General features: G+C 33.6%; 1 protein-coding gene across 16 annotated transcripts in view; it reads right to left on the bottom strand.

Annotated features, from left to right (window-relative positions):
• Nucleotides 1-22,658, bottom strand: part of LOC114338023 (disks large 1 tumor suppressor protein) — a 1,799,868-nt gene that overhangs the window by 393,407 nt on the left and 1,383,803 nt on the right. For all 16 annotated transcript variants that reach the window (XM_050644675.1, XM_050644671.1, XM_050644669.1 and 13 more), the window contains one exon: nucleotides 11,771-11,992. In XM_050644675.1, coding sequence (XP_050500632.1) covers nucleotides 11,771-11,992 — 222 coding nt within the window. The remainder of the gene's footprint in view (nucleotides 1-11,770; nucleotides 11,993-22,658) is intronic.

Genomic DNA, 22,658 nt, shown 5'->3' with positions numbered 1-22,658 from the left:
TTGTCTTTCTTATACGGTTAAGATGCTTTTCAGTCGCTGGCAAAGATAAATAATCCGTAATTAGATAAGCAAAACTCCCAACTCCATCAAATACAAAACTTCCGACCGAACGGAAGAGAATACACGGCAGAACAAAAAGAATTTATGCGCAATCCCCACAAAGTATCCGAGTTTCGTTTTAAATACAGAATTCTGTAATACAGTTCATACATTTTTCATTACGCTGGTTTTTGTAAAATTCTTATTAAGTAGATATTTTTAGATCAAAATCGAAACATTTTACTTAGCATCTGTATTAAAAATTGATATAATATAAGATTCGTATGGCAAAAATTGGGGAAACAATAATTATTATTGTCGGAAATAGTATAGTGCTGTCGGTCGCCAGGGCGGGTACAACGGCCTCCTTTATTTAGATGGACTTACCCAAGTTTTTTTTTTATATATTTTGACCCGTAGTACACGAATTTTTTGGGTAAAAGTTGATCCGGATGTCGATAAGATTGTTATAAACAAAGAACTTGCAGAATTACATTATAGCGGTTTTTCGCAAAACAAAACATTTTTTTTTGAATTTTTTGGGTCATTCTAAAGGCGGATCCACATCAATAAAAATTTATGTTGTACGTTGTATTTGACACAAATTTGCTCGTTTGCGTTGAACTTTTTGTTGGTGTGGACTGTGGATTTATGCTAAAATATTTTCGTGACGAACAACGCACGCTATCCGTCGTGAAGTGGATTCGGCGGTAAAACTAGAGAATGAACATGCCGGAAAAAACGGGAAAAATTGGGAAAAAACAGGTTTTTTTTCTGTCTTTTTCCAGACCATTGGAAAAATTGGAAAAAATGGGAAAATTTGAAAATATTTTTTAATTGAGACTTAAGTGTACTTAAACTAAGAGACTTTAATTGTAAGTGTCAAAACTGATACTTCAAAAGTAGAAAGCACATTATTTAACCAAATTCCTCAGTGGTATATTTTTATCTGAGTCTGAATCTGAATCTTCAAACCAAGCATCTGATTCAGACTCGATCTCCGCTTCACCATCCTGAATGGATAACACAACATTATTTTTGTCAGTTCCTTTTAAAAGTGGATCTAGTCTAGTATCGTAAATAAATATCTGTTTTTCGTTTATAACCAAATTTAAATGAATAGCAACAACTTATAAATTTTATCCAGTGATAACATATTTTTTTTACTTGTATATATGAGGCCGTATAAAGACCAGTTTCTTTCTGAAGAGGCGGAAGATGGAGGTCCATTTAAAATTCGGGAGGCAATTGGCATAAGTGGCTGCGATGTACATAAACCTTGCTACCATATAACGGGATTAGTACTACATATTTGCACTATCCATAATTTCGACTAAAAAATCCAGTTTTTTTTGTTCTAAATTGGGCTAGATTTGCCACCACCTTCCCTAGATCTAGGTTTAGGCCCAGTCTTTTCACCTCCGAATAAATAGTTATCGGGAAGTTTATCCGGCAGATTACATGTAAATCTCTCAAATAAACTTCCCGATATCTAGATATTCGGAGGTGAAAAGACCGGGCCTTAGTAAACAAGCCGTTTCAGAAATGAAGTCTATGGCTTCCATTAGTTGGTCTTCAATCAATTATTCTTCTTTAAAGCGAGCATCAAGAGGCAAAGTGAATCAGCTTAAAACAAAATTCGTAGCGGTTTTCAACATATGTACATATTTTAGCAAGCTTTCGATAAGAGAACTAGTCTGGTTGGGGAACTTGTTGGGGAATATTTTTTATTATTGCGTCTTTTATATACCTACTTAAAGACAAAAGGCACTTCTGATAATATAGATCTATCGAATTCCACTAAATTTATAAGGGTGTGAAAGAAAATAACGTATGGCGCAGAAGATATAATTTTGAACTATACACAGCATACAACGAACCCGACGTCATAACATCCACAAAGATCGGACGTCTGCGCTGGATGGGCCATGTTGAACGAATGTTGGAGACCGAAACACCAAAACACATAATGAAGCAAACACCAGTAGGGAGAAGGTCAAAGGGAAGACCCAAACTTAGATACATGGAACAAGTGGAACAAGATCTGAAAACACAAGGGTTGTCGAGCTACTGATGATGATGAAAGCGAGCATCAAGAGGCAAAGTGAATCAGCTTAGAACAAAATTCGTAGCGGTTTTCAACATACATATTTTAGCAAGCTTTCGATAAGAGAACTAATCTGGTTAACTTGTTGGGGAATATTTTTTATTATTGCGTCTTTTATATACCTACTTAAAGACAAAAGGCACTTCTGATAATATAGATCTATCGAATTCCACTAAATTTATCGATTTTGATACGGGATGCAGAATTTGTTTAGTATATTGTAAGAAATGTCAATTTTTCCGTATTTTTCCATTTTTTCCGGAAAAAAACAATTTTTCCGGAAATTTTAAATATCTAGGTACAACAAACAAAATAAATATTTACGTCGTAAAAACACATACTTGACCAGATTTAAATTTGTGCCGCAAAATTTTTTCTCTATTTTAAAATACAACACACACACAAATTTTAGTGGTTGAGTGATGCTTTTAATGCATCTCTCATTTAAAATCGAACAAGTAAGGTACAAGCGCCAGCAAACAGGCAATTTCTGTAGCATGCATTAAAACGCATGCATGTCAAAACGCTCAAACACTATTTGTTTATAGCTTTGTTTAACAATAAAAGATTAACTTTTAGTAATGAAAATAATCAAAATTGGTATAATTTGACTTGAACTTTCAAATGCTGCAAGCAGAATTGCTATTCTATTTTTTAGTCAAAATTTATTCGGGTTCAAAAATTGCAATTTTTAGATTTTTTTAATATTCTACCGCGTTTATCTCGAAAACTATGCATCCTACGAAAAAACTTGTAAGAACATTTCTTGCTTAGAATGCCCAAAAAAATACAAAATGTAATTGTTATGTAATTCTACGCTGTTATATAATTCTGCAAGTTCTTTGTTATAACAATCTTATCGACATTCGGATCAACAGTTACCCAAAAATTCGTGTTCTACGGGCCAAAATACATAAAAAACTTAGGTTAGTCCATCTAAATAAAGGAGGCCGTTGTACCCCCTCTGGCGACAGAATTAGTATCATTATTATTATATCATTAACAATATTTATGCATTTATCGTTCAATAATAATTGCAAAATTAGTTTTTAGATTTTTTGATCACCAGTTTATAGATGAATTTTGACCAAAAATATTACACATAGTTTCAAAAGTTATGTATCACCCCTCGTATTCACGATGTTTACGCTTTTATAAATACGTATCTTTAGCACATATTTAATGGGCCTTTTTTATAAAAAAAATATACCATTTTTGGTCTTTTATTTTATTTTATTACCCATTTAATTGACCTGGTTTTGCCAAGGTGTACACATTTGAAAAATTTATTCTGGTGAAATTTTTGAAAACGTAATTAAAAATGAATCGTACTTTAATTTCTGAGTTGGACCGTATAAGAGTTATCGATTTAGTTAAAGAATGCCATTCACAGCGGTTCGTGGCGGAAAGAGTGGGTGTTTCTCAGAGTGATATCTCACTGATATGTAATATGTTCCTGGAGACAAACTCGATGCGGAATAGAGCTCGGTCTGGTAGACCCCGAGTTACCAATGATAGACAGAATAGATATATCAGAATTTCCATCTGTAGAAATTCTTCTATGTCTGTACCAGACTTCCAAAGAGAATTCAGGCATGCTACAGGAGTCAGAGTATCGTTGGTTACAATAAGAAGAAGAATTTTAGACTTAGGTTTGAGGAGTCGTCGACCAATAAGAGTTCCTCAGATACAACCTAGACATGTTTTGGACCGCCTCCAGTGGGCTCAAGAACACATACAGCTCCCCCAACAATTTTGGAATTTTGCGCTTTTTTTAGACGAGACCAGAATCTGTTTAAATAGTGATAACCGGCGAATTCGTCTGTGGCTAGTTGTGCAGCTTTTGTTGGCTCTCACCACACACAAATTCGCCGGTTATCACTATTTAAACAGATTCTGATCTCGTCTGAAAAAAGCACAAAATTCCAAAACTGTTGGGGGAGCTGTATGTGTTCTTGAGGCGGTCCAAAACATATCTAGGTTGTAGCTAAGGATCTCTTATTGGTCGGCGTCTCCTCAAATCTGAGTCTAACATTCTTCTTCTTATTGTAGACAACGATACTCTGACTCCTGTAGCATGCCTGAATTATCTTTGGAGGGCTGGTACAGACATAGAAGAATTTCTACGGATGGAAATTCTGATATATCTATTCTGTCGATCATTGGTAATTCGGGGTCTACCAGACCCACTCTATTCCGTATCGAGTTTGTCTCCAGGAACCTATTCCATATCCGTGAGACATCACTCTGAGAAACACCCACTCTTTCCTCCACGAACCGCTGTGAATGGCCTTCTTCAACTAAATCGATCATTCTTATACGGTCCAACTCATAAATTAAAGTATGATTCATTTTTAATCACTTTTTCAAAAATTTCACCAGAATAACTTTTTCAAATGTTTACACCTTGGCAAAACCAGGTTAAGTAAATGGGTATTCAAATAAAATAAAAAACCAAAAAAGGTATATTTTTTATAAAAAAGGCCCATTAAATATGTGATAAAGATACGGATTTATAAAAGCGTAAACATCGTGAATACGAGGGGTGATGCATAACTTTTGAAACTATGTGTATATTGCTGACAAATTACTCTACGTATAAACTGCCACCGATTGGATCTCTGACGGTGAGCGCCGCTCCGGGAGCACCAACGTATCCACTATGTGGAGCAGTTACACTGAGCACGGAACACCAACGTAATGGATACGTGCCTGTACGTATTAAATAAACAGTAAATAAATTCAAATGTTACTTTTTGATTTTTATGTTTCTATCTCCAAATCTATTAAACGATTAAAATAATCGCTTTGAGTGGATATTATGCTGGCCACTCACTTACGGATATCGAAGAGGCCATGGCATGCAGGCCAGGACTGAAGGCCGTTATTTGAGTAGTTAAGTTGATGAACTGCAGTTGACACGCCACACACATGCAGTTTTGTGATCGAGCGTGCCAACGCCTTTACGAAAACTGCGTGTATGTGGTGATTTTGGCCTTAATTAACCGCCTGTCAGTCGCTCGGCCTCTTCGATATCCGTAAGTGAGTGGCCAGCATTATACATTTAAATCACATTATAAATGTATCAGCATCATCCCGATAGCAACCAACTATAAATTTATCTCTTTAATGTTTCAAAGGCATCCAAAGCCGAGACTAAATCAAAATTTCTACGGTTAACAAACATTTGCGTTGCAATCTACACTTGAGGTTATGTTCTTTTTCAGTAAAGGCTCTATCAATGCTCTGAAAGCTTTTATAATTCATCTTGCACCCGCAGAAAATAAGGTTTCACTGCCAAGTAATCCAATCTAAAATTCTTACGTGCATTTTCCTTTTATCTATCCATCTCGCTCAGTCTTTCATCTACAGAGAAATTAACGAATTCCAACAAGGTTTCCTGAGATTTAATGCACGCATTCAGAATGAGCAGTTTTACGAGAAAATGAATATTTTCCTTCCAGTTACTATTTACCAAAAGCAAAAACCAAAGGATACTCTAAATCAAACCCACATGATGGCCGTATCATTACTCTGACCAATAGGAAAATGATAAACAAAGCTCATACGATGTCCAAACTTTCACACGAAGATGATGCCCCAATCAATTTTGCACGTGTTTTTTTACTGGGAATCGTGGACAATCTCGAACGTAGCCCAACCAAACTCAATTTCAATGATGCCACTATACAGATAAGCACTTGACTCTCCGTCGCCGAAATTATCAACGTTCCTTTGAAAATATATCGCCTTCCTCGGTATTATAAACAAATCTGTATTCAATTAGGTGATGAAAACATCCTAATTCAGATATGAACTATGAGAAAATTTACGGTTTTCAAATGGGAATCAGTAGGCTAATAAGCAAAACTTCCATTATATTGGGGGCGTTCAATAAATGAGATCTTATAAAAGCGGATATAATTTACAAATAAGAGGTGAAACGATCGTATCTTAGGCACCGTTTCAATACAACGTGAATTTGGTCGTGCTGTAAAGTAATTAAAATGTTACCTTTGAGGTTCTATCTCTAAATCTTATAAATAAATAAAATTCTTAATCGCTTTGAGTGGAAATTATACACTTAATTCGCATTATAAACGTATCAGTATCATCCCGATAGCAACCAACTATAAATCCATCTCTTTAATGTTCCATCAAAGGCATCCAAAGCCGAGACTAAATCAAAATTTCTACGGTTAACAAACATTTGCGTTGCAATCTACACTTGAGGTTGTGTTCTTTTTCAGTAAAGGCTCTATCAATGCTCTGAAAGCTTTTATAATTCATCTTGCACCCGCAGAAAATAAGGTTTCACTGCCAAGTAATCCAATCTAAAATTCTTACGTGCATTTTCCTTTTATCTATCCATCTCGCTCAGTCTTTCATCTACAGATAAATTAACGAATTCCAACAAGGTTTCCTGAGATTTAATGCACGCATTCAGAATGAGCAGTTTTATGAGAAAATGAATATTTTAAGGAAAAACTTGGAGTGTTGCAAATCTTGCATTTTGCAGTTGCTCTTATATTTTCATAACTTCGCTCTAAGGGATTAAAGCAAAATAAATACGGAAAGTAATGGCGGTTAAAGTGATTTTACCTTTTTTGAGTTGTTAAAATATTACCAGAGATGTCTGCAGCCTCAGGGAGTTAAGTAAGTAATATAAACAAGAAAATAAGTTTTTAAATGCTGATGGAAAAAGTAAATATACAATGTCTATATAAATAAGAAAAGTAAGAGAAAATCTTCTAGAACATCAGTGTAATCGTATCTGTTGCCTATTTAAATCTTTGGTTTGGAATGTTCTGCCACGCAAATACATATAAATATTATAATCCAAGTAATGAAGCTTAAAATAGGACAAAACCTCGCAATTTTTACATAATGGATCGATTTACTTGAAAATTTGAGAATAAGTAGTGGATAGTCTAAGGTTCAAAATCTATATGATGCCGAAAGGCGCTTTTACCATGGGGGTGGTTGCCACCCCGTCTCGGGTGTGAATATTTTTTATTATAATATCTTGACCGCAAAACTAAGCAAAAAACGTTCTATCCCTTTTTTTGATAAAATTAATAGTTTTCGATTTATTCGCTATCGAAAATGATAGTTTTATATCAAAAAAATCAATGTTTTTAATAAGTTTTCTGCTAATAACTCCAAAAGTTTTCGTTTTATCAAAACAACTTTACTTAATAAAAATGTAGCTTTTGAAAAAATAAACAAAGCCGTTTTTTTATTTTCTTTAAGACCAATAGTAATCGAGCTATACTTTATTATATGTTAGCTCTTCTTCGTCAAATGCTAAATATTGTAGTTTTAAAGTCAAAAGACAGAACAACTATGCATTTTTCGAGGATAACTTATTCAAAACTAATTTAAAGTACATATTTAAAAATATTTATCTCCAGAAATAAAAAAAAGTCTCTAGCTCAAAAATTAAGTTACTTATAATGAAAAGAATGTCAGTCCCTATTTTTTTCAGCGAAAAAGTGATCGGGAGCAACCCCCTTATCACCACCCTAATTAAAAATTAGTCATTGTCCTTATTTGGTCTTCTTTATTTATATATTTTTAATACGTTCTAGAAGTTTGACTGGCTTAGAATGATTAGTTATTAAAAAAATGGAGTTAAAAGCGAATAACGAATTTTTGTAGTTTGAAAAAATGACCTTTTCTTCAGAAAAGAAAGATTAGCATCAGAGATACGAAAAAATGTTTAAATATGAAATTGTAGCCTATTTAATTCCCAAGAACCAGGTTTGCAAAAAATTTTTCTGCGGTAAAAATTGACAATTAAAACTTGTAATAACATGCAAAAACCACCTCTACCAACCCTTTCAAAGTCACCTCTTTTTGCGACTGAGGATTTCAAAAAGATCTAGTATTGATAATAAAGTATAGAGCTTATAGACCTTGCAAAAACCTACGTAATTCGTTTTTACCAAACTTTCTCAGATAAAAAATACAAAAGTTACGGTTAAAAAATCAGTATATTTTTTTGAAAAAAAAAAAGGAAAAATCCAATTGGAAGCATAATAATGTAAGTTAGCAGCGTTTTTAGTCATTGGCCTTATTCATTCTTCTTTATTTATGTATTATTAATATGTTCTAGAAGTTTGAGTGGCTTAGAATGATTACGAAAAAATGTTTAAATATGAAATTGTAGGTCATTTGGTTCCTAAGAACTCGGTTTAAAATTTTTTTTTCTACGGCAAAAATTGAGTGAATCGTAAATGATTGATAAAAAATATCTTAAATAAAAACGATTTTTTCGATATAAAACTAACCCTTTCGATAGCGAATAAATCGAAAATTATTAATTTTATCAAAAAAATGTATAGAACATTTTTTGCTTAGAATGAATGTTTTTTTTAACTTTTGCGGTCAAAATATAATGAAAAATTTCCACCCCCGAGATGGGGTGGCAACCACCCCCATGGTAAAAGTGCCTTTTGGCATCATATTATAGATCTTGACCATTGGACTATCTACTACTTATTCTGAAATTTTCAAGCAAATCGATCCGTTCTGTAAAAATTGCGAGGTGAAAAGCTTCGGTTCCTGGACTATTAGTATTCATGTCATATTATCAGACAAATAATAGAAAAGTCTATTGAATATGGAAAACCAGCATACATGTGCTTTTGTAGATTTAAAAAGTGCTTTGACCGGGTGAGGTGAAATGGCATCTTAAATTTATTACAAGCTGAACAAATAGACCATCAGATGGTAAGGAAAATTAATGAAATTAACAAGAACAACAAGACCAGCGTTATAGTGTCAACAGGAGAAACAGAATACATAAAACTAAAAGTAGGAATCTGACAAGGAGGCTCACTCAGCCCATTGTTATTCAATATGATAATGAATCAAATAATTCACGAAGTTAGAAAGCGACATGGATACCACATGGGAGCACAGAAAATCACGATATTATGCTATGCTGATGATGCAGTACTAATTTCTGATAACGAGGATGGCCTACAAAGGCAGCTCCACACTTTAAATATCACAGCAAACAAACTTAATATGAGAATATCAGTAGAAAAAACTAAATTTATACTGATCAGTAAAGAGCCGCGTAGATGCAAAATAGAAATAGATGGCAAAATTGTAAAACAAGTAATGAAATTCAATTACCTAGGAGTAGAGATCACTAGTGACAGGAATATAAGAACAGAGACCACAAGGCAGGCAGCAAAAGCAGCAAGTGTAAGTGGTTGCCAAGAAACCATATGTAGAAACAAATATCTGACCACGGAAAGCAAAATAAAAGTAAACAAAACAACAGTAATACCAATCCTATCATATGCAGCGGAGACAAGGACCGATACAAGAAAGACGAAACAACAAATCAACAATATCGAAATGAAAGTATTAAGATCAATAGCGGGCATATCATTAAGAGACAGAGAAAGCAACAGAAGTATACGCGAACAATGCAAAATTCAAAACATTAACAGGTGGATAAAAACAAGAAAAAAACTGGAGCGAACATGTAAACCGAATCGGACCAGATAGATTAGCGAAAATCTGTAAAACCAACAAGACGTATAGCAGAAGACCCGTTGGAAGGCCGCCGAAAAGGTGGAAAGACAATGTACAGTCTACAATAACTGAAACAGAATAAGAGGCAGACAAACAGGAGTAATCCTAGTCGCACGAAGAAAAAAGATTAATTGTAGGATTGTAGTGTGAGGACATTTTTCACGCTCTGGGATTCATCAGAGGGACTTCATTATAAAACACAAAACGTAAACCACAGTTAGATAGGTGGGCAACATATAGGTAAAAATACAAAGGAAATATCCATTTAAACGACAAATTTGGTCCAAATCTGAGCTCTTCCTGTCATCCCAAACGTCTATTCCTCTAGTAACCTTGTAGCATTATAGAAAACCCCAAGTCTCTTTAGGGGTACCTCTTTCATTTGACTCGGTTGCATAAAGACTGAACCTAGGATCTTCAACCTTTGATAGACCAGTGCCAGGCACTTCCAGAAGACATGTGAGGAGGTTACAGTGGCCGGTAAGCATACTGATCACCAGAGAGCACTTTTTACGGTTTAGAAAATGTTGGACTGTATGACTTTTGGATGACATCACTATATACAGACTAGCCTGTCTCATGCGTCCACCTCTGGCCCAGAAGTTCTAGAATCTCGGCAGAAGCTCCTTGAGACTACCTCGACCAGTACTGGAGAGTACTCCAAGCACAGGTTCGGGTCCCATAGACAGTTCACTTCTTACCAGTTCATTTCTTTCCATACTTGTGTGTCCCGGTACCATATCAAGTTAATGCTACTGGTAAGCGCAACATCGGTCAGTGCTCTCTTACACCCAAAGAATGGCTTAGAGCTGACTTTGGGTGCACCCAAAGACCGGCTTGGAGCTGACTTTGGGTGCATCCAAAGTCCTTAGGGCTGTTTAGCTGGCAGAGCAGATGGGGATGGTTCTGCCTGAGCAAACCCTAGCTATTATCTCCTGAGCACTTAGCAGCATAGCAAGATCTAGGCCTGAAAGACTAATGCATCAGAGAAGAGAGCCCCATGATTTACTAAGTTTGGGATATGAATTTTTTTAAGACTCACATGAATCTCATCCTGATTCACGTATAATTGCCACAAAACTCTACCTAACGGAGATCCTAGAAGACTACGTTTCTTGCCAATGCAATGGTTTTCTGTTAAGGCAGGATAATGTGTGACTATAAATATAATTTTTATGCTGACATATGATGATATGGATATATGAGCCTATCAGAATCAAAAGCTGCTAAATCCTAATTTTTCGTTCTGCTAAATCCAAACTAAAAGTACAAATTTCTGAAGATCTAAGGGGCATGCAGAAAAATGACAAATTAGTGTGCCATTTTATGATATTTATTGCTGCCCTTTGATTGAGAAATGCCGGATACTTTTTGGAAAATTTACATTTTTAATGTTTTTTTAGCCTCTTGACAGAATTTCAAATCATGGATCTAGCAAGTTTTGATTCTATAGACCACTTATAAATAAAATATTATTATGAAGAGATAAGCCACTGATTATATATGGAGTTCGCTTAAGAGGAGTTTCACTAAATATACTTTAACTAAATCAATTACAGTAATCTCGCTTTATACATACTCAATGAATCAAAAATAGATGGAGCCTACAGACTTGTGTGAAAGTACTCCGAAGCGGCAAAAAGAAGTAGGTCTTCTAGTTTATTTACAAACTTCCACTATCTGATGAGAGGTAATTACCTATAAAGTACTATCCTGTCGATCATGAAACAGGCCAGAAGAAGATGGAGTAAAAAAAGAAAGAAGAAAAGCTTAAGGGACAGGACACAGATAGTCTCGACAGTCATATAATGCTTTCTGACCATAAACTTTTAGACAGAAACAACAGAACAGAAATCATGCTTTTTTAATGCTTCCCATGGCCGAATGGCAGAAATGGTTTCTGGGAGATTTGCTTGTGCACCAACAATCCTTTCACCTTTGATTAGTTTTAACAATTACCACGAATTTCCTCGAATAATATGCAGTCATGCATTTTAAGTATGTCAAGTAAGTTCCTTGTATATGAATATATTTGTAAATAATTATTAATGATATGGATAAACAACTTACCACGGCATCTCTTACTGCCACCAACTTATCTCCAACCAGCAACCGGCCGTCGACTTGAGCGGCGCCACCGTCCATCACCTTCGTGACGTAGATGCCATTATCACCCGGTATATGTTGGTTGCCTATACCGCCGGCGATGCTAAATCCTAGACCTTTGTTCCCCTTCACCAACTCGATCTCCATCAGGCGCATGTTGCGAGGTTGCCGTCTTCGCCTGACACACTGAAACAAAATGGGATTTTAAACATATAATCTTATACAGTATCACTTTATAAGAAGGTATTCACTTTCAACGATACGAAGTGAGAGAAACATATTTAAAATGGCATGGCGATATTAGGTCACCGAAATATCTTATTAAGATATCAATAAGATGTAAATTGGAGCGGGAAGGTCAGATAATAGAACAAGTGATGGAGTTTAAATATGTACCTAGGCATCACACTATCTAGCTACGGAAGGCTCGAAACAGAAGTGGAATATCAAGTGAATAGAGCAAACAGAGCCGCAGGTTGCCCAAATGACACAATTTGGAGAAATAAAAATATCGGAAAAGAAATGAAAGGCAGAATTTACAAAACAGTCATCAGACCAATAATTACACGCGGCAGAAACACGACCCGACACAGAGAGGACAAAAAGATTGCTCGAAACAGCGGAGATGAAAACCCTTCGAAAAATCGATGGTAAGACTCTATGGGACAGAGCTAGAAGTACAGATATAAGACGGAGATGCAAGGTATATAACATTAATAACTGGGTAAGAAACAGAAGAATAGAATGGAATGACCACATAAGCCGAATAACAACAAATAGGATAGTCAGGACAGCGAGAGACGGAAAAAACGATGGAACGACACTTACTAGAGGCACATTGAAAAAACAGACAGTCTCATGTCTATACAAAAAGAAGAAGAAGAAGAAGATAAATGTCTTACTAAAAATTTAAAGCTTGTTATACATGGAGAGCTGTATTATAATAGGTTTGTTCTAGCGTCATAGGTCTGGATCCCGCGTATAAAAAAAAGTTGATTAATAGCAAGCTGAAAATTTGTTAAACTTAAGGGTGTCTAGCCGGATAAACTTTGATATATGGGAACACTGTAACAGGGGCAGTTTTAATTGTGGAACAGGTTAAAAATTTGGAACGGTCAGACCACGAAAACGGCACATTTATTTTGTCCGACAGAACAGACTTAAACTCCCCGAACAGAGATTAAACTCTCATGCAAAAATCAGACTGCTATTTATCACCTGTCATCATTCCTGTCATTTGACATATTCTACATGTTCCTCTCATTAAAACGCCCATTTGGTGATAAATAGCAGTCTGATTTTTGCATGAGAGTTTAATCTCTGTTCGGAGAGTTTAAGTCTGTTCTGTCGGACGAAATACATGTGCCGTTTTCGTGGTCTGACCGTTCCAAATTTTTAACCTGTTCCACAATTAAAACTTCTCCTGTTCCAGGGTTCCCATATATCAAAGTTTGTCCGACTAGGCACCCTTAAGCTCTTAACAAATTTTCAGCTTGTTATTAATGAACTTTTTTTTCATACGCGGGATCCAGACCTATCAGTTTCAAACGGTTTGAAACCATCAGCGAATAGTGGACCAGCGTGAGTAGAGGGGATAGCACTGGTGACTGTATTATGTTCTCTCACTGACCAACTGTTTGCTGACGGTTTCTGACTAGTTTGACTGTTTGCTAGAACAAACCTATTATGTTGTGAAATATAATTTATATTATAGTAAGTACACCAACAGATAATCTTCTTCTAGTGCCAACTCCACTAATAATGGAGTTGCAACTCCACCATTGCAAACTCATTTCTATGTTGTGCTTTTTTAAAGGCGTCTGTTTGTTTGTTTAACCCGGTCCAGTCGCGAATGTTTCTCAGCCAGGATACTTGTCATCTACCTGGACACCCTTTTCCTTCGATTTTAATCTTCATAATCAGGTGTAACAATTTGTACTTAGCACATTTGGGACACATACTTAGAAATAATGTTTTCTCCTTTTAATGGCAACCAAAGTTCTCTGTCTCTGCCCACTCTGTGCAACACCATTTCGTTCGTAATATGATCGGTCCATTGTATTTTCAAAATTCTCCTAAAAGCAACATCTCAAAGGCTTCCAGCTTTCTCATTAAGTCAACATTAACAGTTCAAGCTTCGGCAGCATAAAGAAGAATAGAATGGATATAACATTTTACATGTTTGTATATTTGTTTTTTTGTTCAAAAATTTTATCGCTCTGTCTCGTTTGTCACGTCATGCGTCATCTTTAAATTTGTATTTATTAATGATTTAGAATTAAATGCAGGTATGCTGTTCTCTGTGTTATTTTACTTGTTTTAAATAGGGATAATTACACTGTTCTTTAAACATGTTTAAAATGTAAAGATACATTTAAGAACTTGTAACGGAATTTAACTCATTATTCAGAAACTTATAAAAATCCTATATTTAAAAAGATTAATTAAAAAAAATAATAGTTTATATTTAACGATATTATTTTCATTACATAAACATAAACACGGATTAGATATATACAAAAATAACACGAGATAATTAATTAATAATTATTAAGTCTAATTGAGCGAACGAGTGAGCCAACATCATTATCAGCTGAGTACACTTTTTGTTGTATGTATTAAGGGGGGGGGGGGGTATGGTTTGAAATATTTAATTTTTTTTATTATTTCAAATAAAAGTGCATACTTTCAAGAATACTCACTGAAAATTTCAAAATAATTGCAGTAAAACTACCAGAGATACAGGGTGTTGAATATCCCTACCCTCGACTCGCTTGGCCGCGGCTTCGCGCCAGCACGCTTGAGCGTAGTGAGAAACGTTAAACAACTGTTCGCCAGTTCGCCTTCTCTTTTGTAGATTACTCCGCAATTCAAAAAACATATTCCAATGTTCATCACTTTACGATTTGGCAGACAAATAAGAAGATGAAGATGCAGTTGTCAAAACTTTAAACGCATTTTTCTCGAAACTGCTTTTTCAAATGCGGTGGACATTGTAACTGAAAAACTACTTGACCGATCTACCTGAAATTTTGCATAGATTTTCTTTAGACATTTGGTGAGGTAACAACGTTGAGATATTTTTCGTTTTGTGCTTATTTTTTGTTCAACAATATTAAATCTGTTGGTTTTCACAAAATTTTTATCAAAAATTTCGTATTTTTGATTTCTGAGTGATACCAAAAATTCAAAAATCATTAAAAATAAAAAAACTCGACGTTGTTACCTCGTGAAACTCATAAGCTAATTAAATATTTTTGAATTTTTTGTTTCGTATGATCCAGTGATGAGTTCTGATGTCCACCGCAAAATCAATTTTTTTCTGAGCTGCCTGCCAAAATTGGTCGCCAATGGCTTATTTTTTAATATTTTGGATTGAATTTTTTCTTAAATATTCTTTGAATTGTACTTAATATGTTTATTTAATATAAAAATAAAATAATTCTACCATAGCTTTGAAAAAAATTTACAAAAATGTGCTTGATATGTTGATTTCAAACCATACCCCCTCCTTAAGTAAATGAATAAACAAGATATGGGCGTTTAAGTGTATTCCTGATATTCAACACAACATAAGGGGTAACTTATCCCAACAACCACCATAAACTCCTGGTACAGAGACGTACTTTGTATTATTAATAGAGAACTAAAATTATTTATGGAAATTCTTTCAACTGAAGAATAGCAATATCCTTTAACATTTGACGGGAAATGCAGCTAAAAACAAACTAAAACGTCTAAAGTGAACGATATTTTTCATCGTTCCCTCTAAAGTAAATTAGTCCAGATTATAATAAGTTTCATAAAAGTGTTTAAAGAATGAACTACAGTTCTTTCGCATTATTCCAGATAAAGAGAAGCGGATGTTTAAAGTTAGAAGTAAGTTTTAACTTCCGATGATTCTTCTATTGCCTCGAGGCCGGAGTCTCGAGAGATAAAATATTGTAGAAAAAAAGTAAACGGACGTTTTTAATCTCTTTAGGAAATTTTTCGGTTTCAACTTTCAACATAAATCATTTACATTACGTTTGCCTTAGTGGCGAAAAACGAATTCAAAGTCGTCTGACGACTTCGCTGAGACAGTAGCGCAGATCGAGAAGTTTATTAAAGGAAACTAATATAGTCGTTTTTTGAACTTTAAACGCGTCGATTGGATAAACAAAATTGAATCATTTGCTTGCATTGGAAACTCTCGCTCTAAAAGAAATAAAAGTACTTGTACGCATTTGGCAGATTCCTCGGCCAAATTCCTCTAAACTCCACTAGTCGCTGACTAAGTAAGAATCATGAGAACAGGATGCGGTCTGAAACGCAAGATTGTGTAAATTAGATCGCAGAAACGCATTTTTTGAATTTAGATCTATTGGAAGTCAACAGAATTGAAGGAGACAAGCCATACCGACTTTTCGCCGGTAAATGCGAGGTACAAGTGATGATAAAAAATATCTTTGGCAGTAGTGTTGTTAGATATTCTTTAGAGATCTCGTTGCAGTATGTCGGTAAAAAGTGGTTTAGCAGTCTATGAAGATTTTGATAACATAATCAATAAAAATAATTTACATGACGTTTGCCTTAGAGGCGAAAAACTTATTCCGAGTCGTCAGACAATTTCGCGGAGACACTAGCGCAGATCGAGATGTTTATTTAAGGCTTGCATAAAGGTATAGACTACTAGTCGTTAAGAACCAATCAACATATAAAAAATATTGGTGTATTCACTTAGTGTAGCATGTTCATTTTTCTTAGATTTAAAATTTTGTTTGGACCTGTACACATCTGGCTAATCTTTGAGTTTTATTACTTAGACTAGTGGGAAGAATTGTACACTTATACAGGGTGTAACAAAAATACAGGTCATAAATTTAATCACATATTCTGGGACCAAAAATAATTCGATTGAACCTAACTTATCTTAGTACAAATGTGCACATAAAAAAAGTTACAGCCCTTTTAAGTTACAAAATGAAAATCGATTTTTTCTAATGTATCGAAAACTATTGGAGATTTTTTATTGAAAATGGACATGTGGAATTATTATGGCAGTATCATCTTAAGAAAAAATTATAGTGAAATTTGGACAACCCATAAAAATTTTATGGGGGTTTTGTTCCTTTAAACCCCCCCAAACTTTTGTGTACGTTCCAATTAAATTATTATTTTAGTACCATCAGTTAAACACAATGTTTTTAAAACTTTTTTGCCCCTTGTACTTTTTCAAAAAGTCAGTTTTTATCGAGATATTTCGAATATTTGACAAATCCACCACATATTTGTATATGGTTAAGAACGATTATGGAGACTTTGTAATACTATGAACATTTATTTATGATTTACTATTATATATTTTAATTATTTATTTATTAATCAATAATTGGCAATTATTATATATTTTATTATTTAATTAAATATATTAAATATTTTATTTTTATTATTATTATATTAATTATTTTATATTTATTTACAATTTTTCTTATATTATTAAACACTTTTTGTTATATCATTATTGCATTTTATTTTATTTACTGATTTGTATTGAATCTATTGGGCGCCACCTATTGAGAAATTATTGTACCTACCAGCTCAGTTGATGTTTGAATCCATATATTGCAGGAAACTCTTTTCTTTAGAGGTGTGGGGTGAAATTAATTCTGTAAGAGGGATTAAGGACAAAATTGTGCAAATGTATAACCAAAAAGATTGAAGAACACACTGTGATGGAAAATTTTATAAATATATTTAAGTGAAATAAAAAAAAATACGCTTAATGCAACATCAATTTAGGTAAATACACAGAATAGTGTTAAATGTTTAAAATTAGAACATGTCTATGATACATACTCTGGTTTATATATAAATTTTATTCGCCACATGATGGCATAAGAAACAAAATGGAAGGTCAATGACTCTGAAAAATTTGTGTGGTTATGGAATATAAACCAATTTATGTAAGTAAAGAATATTTCTCTCTTAAATTTATTTTACCAAAGCGGTAAATGATATTAAACTTATTAAATTTTTATATTGATCATGCATGCTTTTCTTTTCAATTTTTTATTAATCATGATATCATGTTATAGTTTTGTAATGTCACCTGATAATTGTCCATCGAAGCCGTATTTTATCTTCCAACACTTCCAGATGCTGCTTTTCCGTTGAAATCCAGGCTCTCCCAAGTCCATTCAGCTTACAGTCCCATTTTAAGTGACTTTTTAAAGTCCAATCTGCTTAAAAACACTTTCCATACGAAAAGTAACCCTTAATGTTTATTTTTGAATACTTTTTTGATTACATTTTCCGAAATTTCTGTTTTAAAATCAAAATCTTTTGGGAATAGCTTCACAAAGCGTCTGTCCCCTTCGAATCTCTACAAGCTTCTTCTTGAATTCAATTTTTAACCTTGGCGTCGTTTTTACAGCCAATCATATTTAAACAAATTAATAATTCATGCTTTGGAAATTTAAATGAACCAATGAAATAATTTTACAAATTATGACATTTAGTCAAAATGGTATTTTTTATCTAAAATTTGAAAATATTTGCCTAAATGGTGATTTTATTCTCTTATTTGAGTAAAATTGAATTAAAGAATTAAATTCATTGAACTTTATAGATTCTTTTCATATATTTTGCATATTTTAGGATACTCCCAATAAATTGTTATAACCACTTAATGCGAACACTGTCCGTACACTTTCTATCCCTTTAATCACTACCTCTACAAATTAAAGTCCAAATATTTTCACTATTAATACATATAAAGTACTGAAATAACTTTCATATTATTCAGAAATAAATTACAACAAATATGAACATTTTCTCCAAGTGATCTTTAGAAAAAAGTAATTTTTTATGATTATTAAACAGAAACAAAGTCATCATGGAACAAATTTGTAAGTTATTCTTTTGGTAAGACCAAATTTCAAACTATTGCATGTTTAGCAACAAATTCATACATTCAATGCCTTTTAAATAGCTTCCTTTATATAGTACGGTCTATTTCAAACTTTCTTGTTACTTAAACTGTATAACTCTAAATAAATTCATTTTATAACTATTAAATTAATTAAAATGCAACTTTAACTTTAATTTCCTTTAGTACTCTCATTATATTCAACTCTCCAAACCAATCACGTTTCTCGAACAAAACCTATATCAAGATACTTACTTAACTGCTTTGGGCAGTGCAAAATCATTAAATTGTTTATTATTTAACTTATTCTATCAATTTGGTATCTTAAAATCATGACATTACATTTTTAGGGATATTTTGAACCATATTAAAAAAGAAGTCACATCTCGATAAAAGGTGCCTTTTCGAAAAAATACAAAGAGGCAAAAAAGTTTTAAAAACATTGTGTTTAACTAATGATACCGCAGTAATATTTTAATTGAAACGTACACAAACATCTGGGGGGTTTAACCTTTAACTACACGCGCTGGCGTATTTTGTACGCCAGATATAAGAATTCTACTGGAAATATATTTAAAAATTTAATTTTTGACCTTGTTTATCTCTCTAACTTACCACTGGAATGTGCTTGACAATTTGGTTTTAGTTTCGTTATAATTGGCGTTCTGGGAAGATCGTAATTTAGAGTTTATTATTTGTTGTTTCCGGTGGTGGACAATATACGCCACGATTATATTAATATACGTAGTAATATAAGTACATATTTCAATTGTTTTTTAGTCATTATCGCACAAAATATATTTTTCTTTATAAACAATACTTTTTCTCCTGTAAAAAATCACATTTCAAAAAATTTTTTATTAATAATTTTATTTCCTTTTATTCCATGATTCCAGTAATAAATCCCAATTGGCTTACTGAAATAGAACTCCAAGTATTCACTAGTGCTGAATAAGGTTTATAACAAACAACTAAGTGTATTTTTCAAAAAAAAAAATAAACAAATCTGCTGTTTTTAAGTGTATTTCCTTGTGGCGTATAAAGTACGCCACGCGTGTAGTTATGTTATAACTTGATGCGGGGTAGTTAAAGGTTAAAGAACAAACTCCCATAAAATTTTTATGTAAACATATTGAAAAATAAGCCTCAACTCGAAAAAACTGCCTTATCGAAAAAATACTAAGAGGCAAAAAAGTTTTAATAATATTGAATTTAACTAATGGTACCACAATAATAATTTAATTGAGACGTACACAAAAGTTTGGGGGGGTTTAAGGGAACAAAATCCCCATAAAATTTTTATGGGGTGCACAAATTTCACTATAATTTTTCTTTAAGATGTTCCTGCCATAAGAATGCCACATGTCCATTTTCAATGAAAAATCTCCAATAGTTTTCGATATATTCGAAAAATCGATTTTCATTTTGTAACCTCAAAGGGCTGTAACTTTTTTTATGTGCATATTTGTACTAAGGTAAGTTAGGTTCATTCGAACTATTTTTGGTCCCAGAATATGTGATTTAATTTATGACCTGTATTTTTGTTACACCCTGTATACATACACACAATAACTATTTTTCTTCATGTATATGGACAGTTCTTTCAAATCTCCCAATTTTTAATTAAAAACCGTCTGGGTAATTATCTCGAACCATAAGCCTTTCTTCGGATGAGCCCTTGGAACACGCATAGTGCTTTTCATTTATCATCCAAACCTAAAAATTGTTAACCACACACAATTTCAGAGCATTTCTCAGCTTATTTAATTGTCGAGATGACTGTTGACGTAAACATACCGCATAACTTTTGTAGAATATTGTTGCGTGTTCTAAGTATTGCAGTCGTCTTTGTAAGATGTTCTTTAAAGCTTAGCGTTCTATCGAGTGTCACACCTAGATATTTTGGGTATTTAGTATGATTGAGGAGTCTGTCTTCAAAGTGGATTTTTAATTGATAATTAGCCAATCTATTGTTTAAATGAAAGCATGATACTTCCGTCTTGGAGGTATTGGGCTGTAATCTCCACTGACGGAAATATCTCCCGAGGGTAACCAGGTCATTTGTTAATATTTGCTCAGTAGTTTCCAATTCTTCATGACTCGTAGCAAGTGCCCGGTCATCTGCATACCCGAACTTCTTTGATGTGGTTTCAGGCATGTCTGCTATATAAAGGCTAAAGAGTAGAGGGGCCAGCACCGATCCTGGCGAGAGACAATTGTTCAGTTTCATTTGGGTACTTGTCTTATCGCCCCTGATGAATTAAAAACTTCTATTGCATAGCATTGTATTAATGACATCAATGAAACAGGTGCACAAAATCACGAGAGACGTATTGAAATTGCCAGGTCTACTTTTATAAAAATGAAAAAATTACTTTGTAATCGTGATATTAGTATTCATCTACGAACTAGAATGTTAAAATGCTATGTATTCAGTACTTTGCTCTACGGTGTTGAGTCATGGACTCTTAAATAGAAGAATATTAAAAATCTTGAAAGCTTTGAGATGTGGTGCTACCGCCGTATACTAAGAATAAGTTGGGTGGATAAAATCACAAATGAAGAAGTAATACGCAGAATAAATAACGAGCCGGAAGTTCTACTGAATATAAAAAAGAGAAAACTTGAATACTTAGGCCACCTGAAGAGGGGACAAAAGTACACATTCCTACAAAATATAATGCAAGGAAAAATCCAAGGACGAAGAAATCCAGGCCGTAGAAGAATGTCCTGGATGAAAAATTTGAGAGAGTGGTTTGGCTGTACCACTAACGAATTGTTCAAAACAGCAGTAAATAAAATTAGAATCGCCCTAATGATATCCAATCTCCGATAGGAGAGGCACTCAAAGAAGAAATATTAATGACATCAGTAATCTTTCTGCATGGAATCGCTCGCATTAATTTATACAGGGTGTCCAGAAACTCTACCGACAAACGAATACATGAGATTCCTCAGATCATTTTAAGACAATTTAACCCAATTCACTTAGTCCGAAAACGCTAAGGGAGCTAGAGCTATTTGAAGATGGCGTTTGGTAATTAGTTTTTCTTAAATACCTCCGGAACGCTTCTATTTAGAAAAACAAAAATTTGTATGCGTATTTATCTTCCAGAGATAAATCGATTCCAAGCATTGCGAATTTCTAGTACTGGTCATAGGCGTCCGTGTTGGGTAGGGCCACTGTTATTTTAGCACATAACTTTTTTGTATTTAACTTTTAAACATTGTTGATTCTGGATTATTAAATTGTGAGGTATTCTTGTACTAAAAGGTCCTCTTCTTTTAAGTCGATAGGATATACCGTTTTCTAGAAAAATCGATTTGAAATATTTTCGGTAATTAAATTAAAAAAAAACTATTTAGAAAAACGAAACGTTTAATTATATTCCAGAGATGAATCGATTTCATTAATTGCAAATTTCTAGTATCGTTCATATGCGTCGGTTTTGGGTAGGTCAACGGTTATTTTATCGCATAACTTTTTTGTCTTTAATTTTTAAGCATTTTTGACACTCTAGCTAGATTATTAAATTATGAGGTATTCTAGTAGTAAAAATTACTCTTCCTTTAAGTTGGTAAAATACACCGTTTTTTTTGAAAAAATTTTTCATTTTTTTTTCAAATTAAAGAGACGAAAAATTTTTAAATCGATTTTTCTAGAAAACGGTTTGTCCTACCGACTTAAATCAAGAGTACCTTTTAGTACTAGGATAACTCACAATTTAATAATCCAAAGTGAAAAATGCTTAAAATTTAAAAACAAAAAAGTTAGAGTTGCACAAGTTTGACTTGAATGTTTGAACTTGACTTGAGTTTGACTTAATTTCAAGTCAAACTCAAGTCAATCCTTCTGACAAATAATTCAAATCAAGTCAAACTGGTCAATCGTACAGGTTTGAAAATTCAAACTGTTTGTCAAACTAGTTTGAAAGAGTTTGA

The sequence above is a fragment of the Diabrotica virgifera genome, chromosome 2 (assembly GCF_917563875.1).
Source record: "Diabrotica virgifera virgifera chromosome 2, PGI_DIABVI_V3a".
In the NCBI taxonomy this organism is placed as follows: Eukaryota; Metazoa; Arthropoda; class Insecta; order Coleoptera; family Chrysomelidae; genus Diabrotica; species Diabrotica virgifera.
The sequence above is the reverse complement of the archived record's forward strand: the minus strand, read 5'-3'. Positions and strand labels throughout refer to the sequence as shown.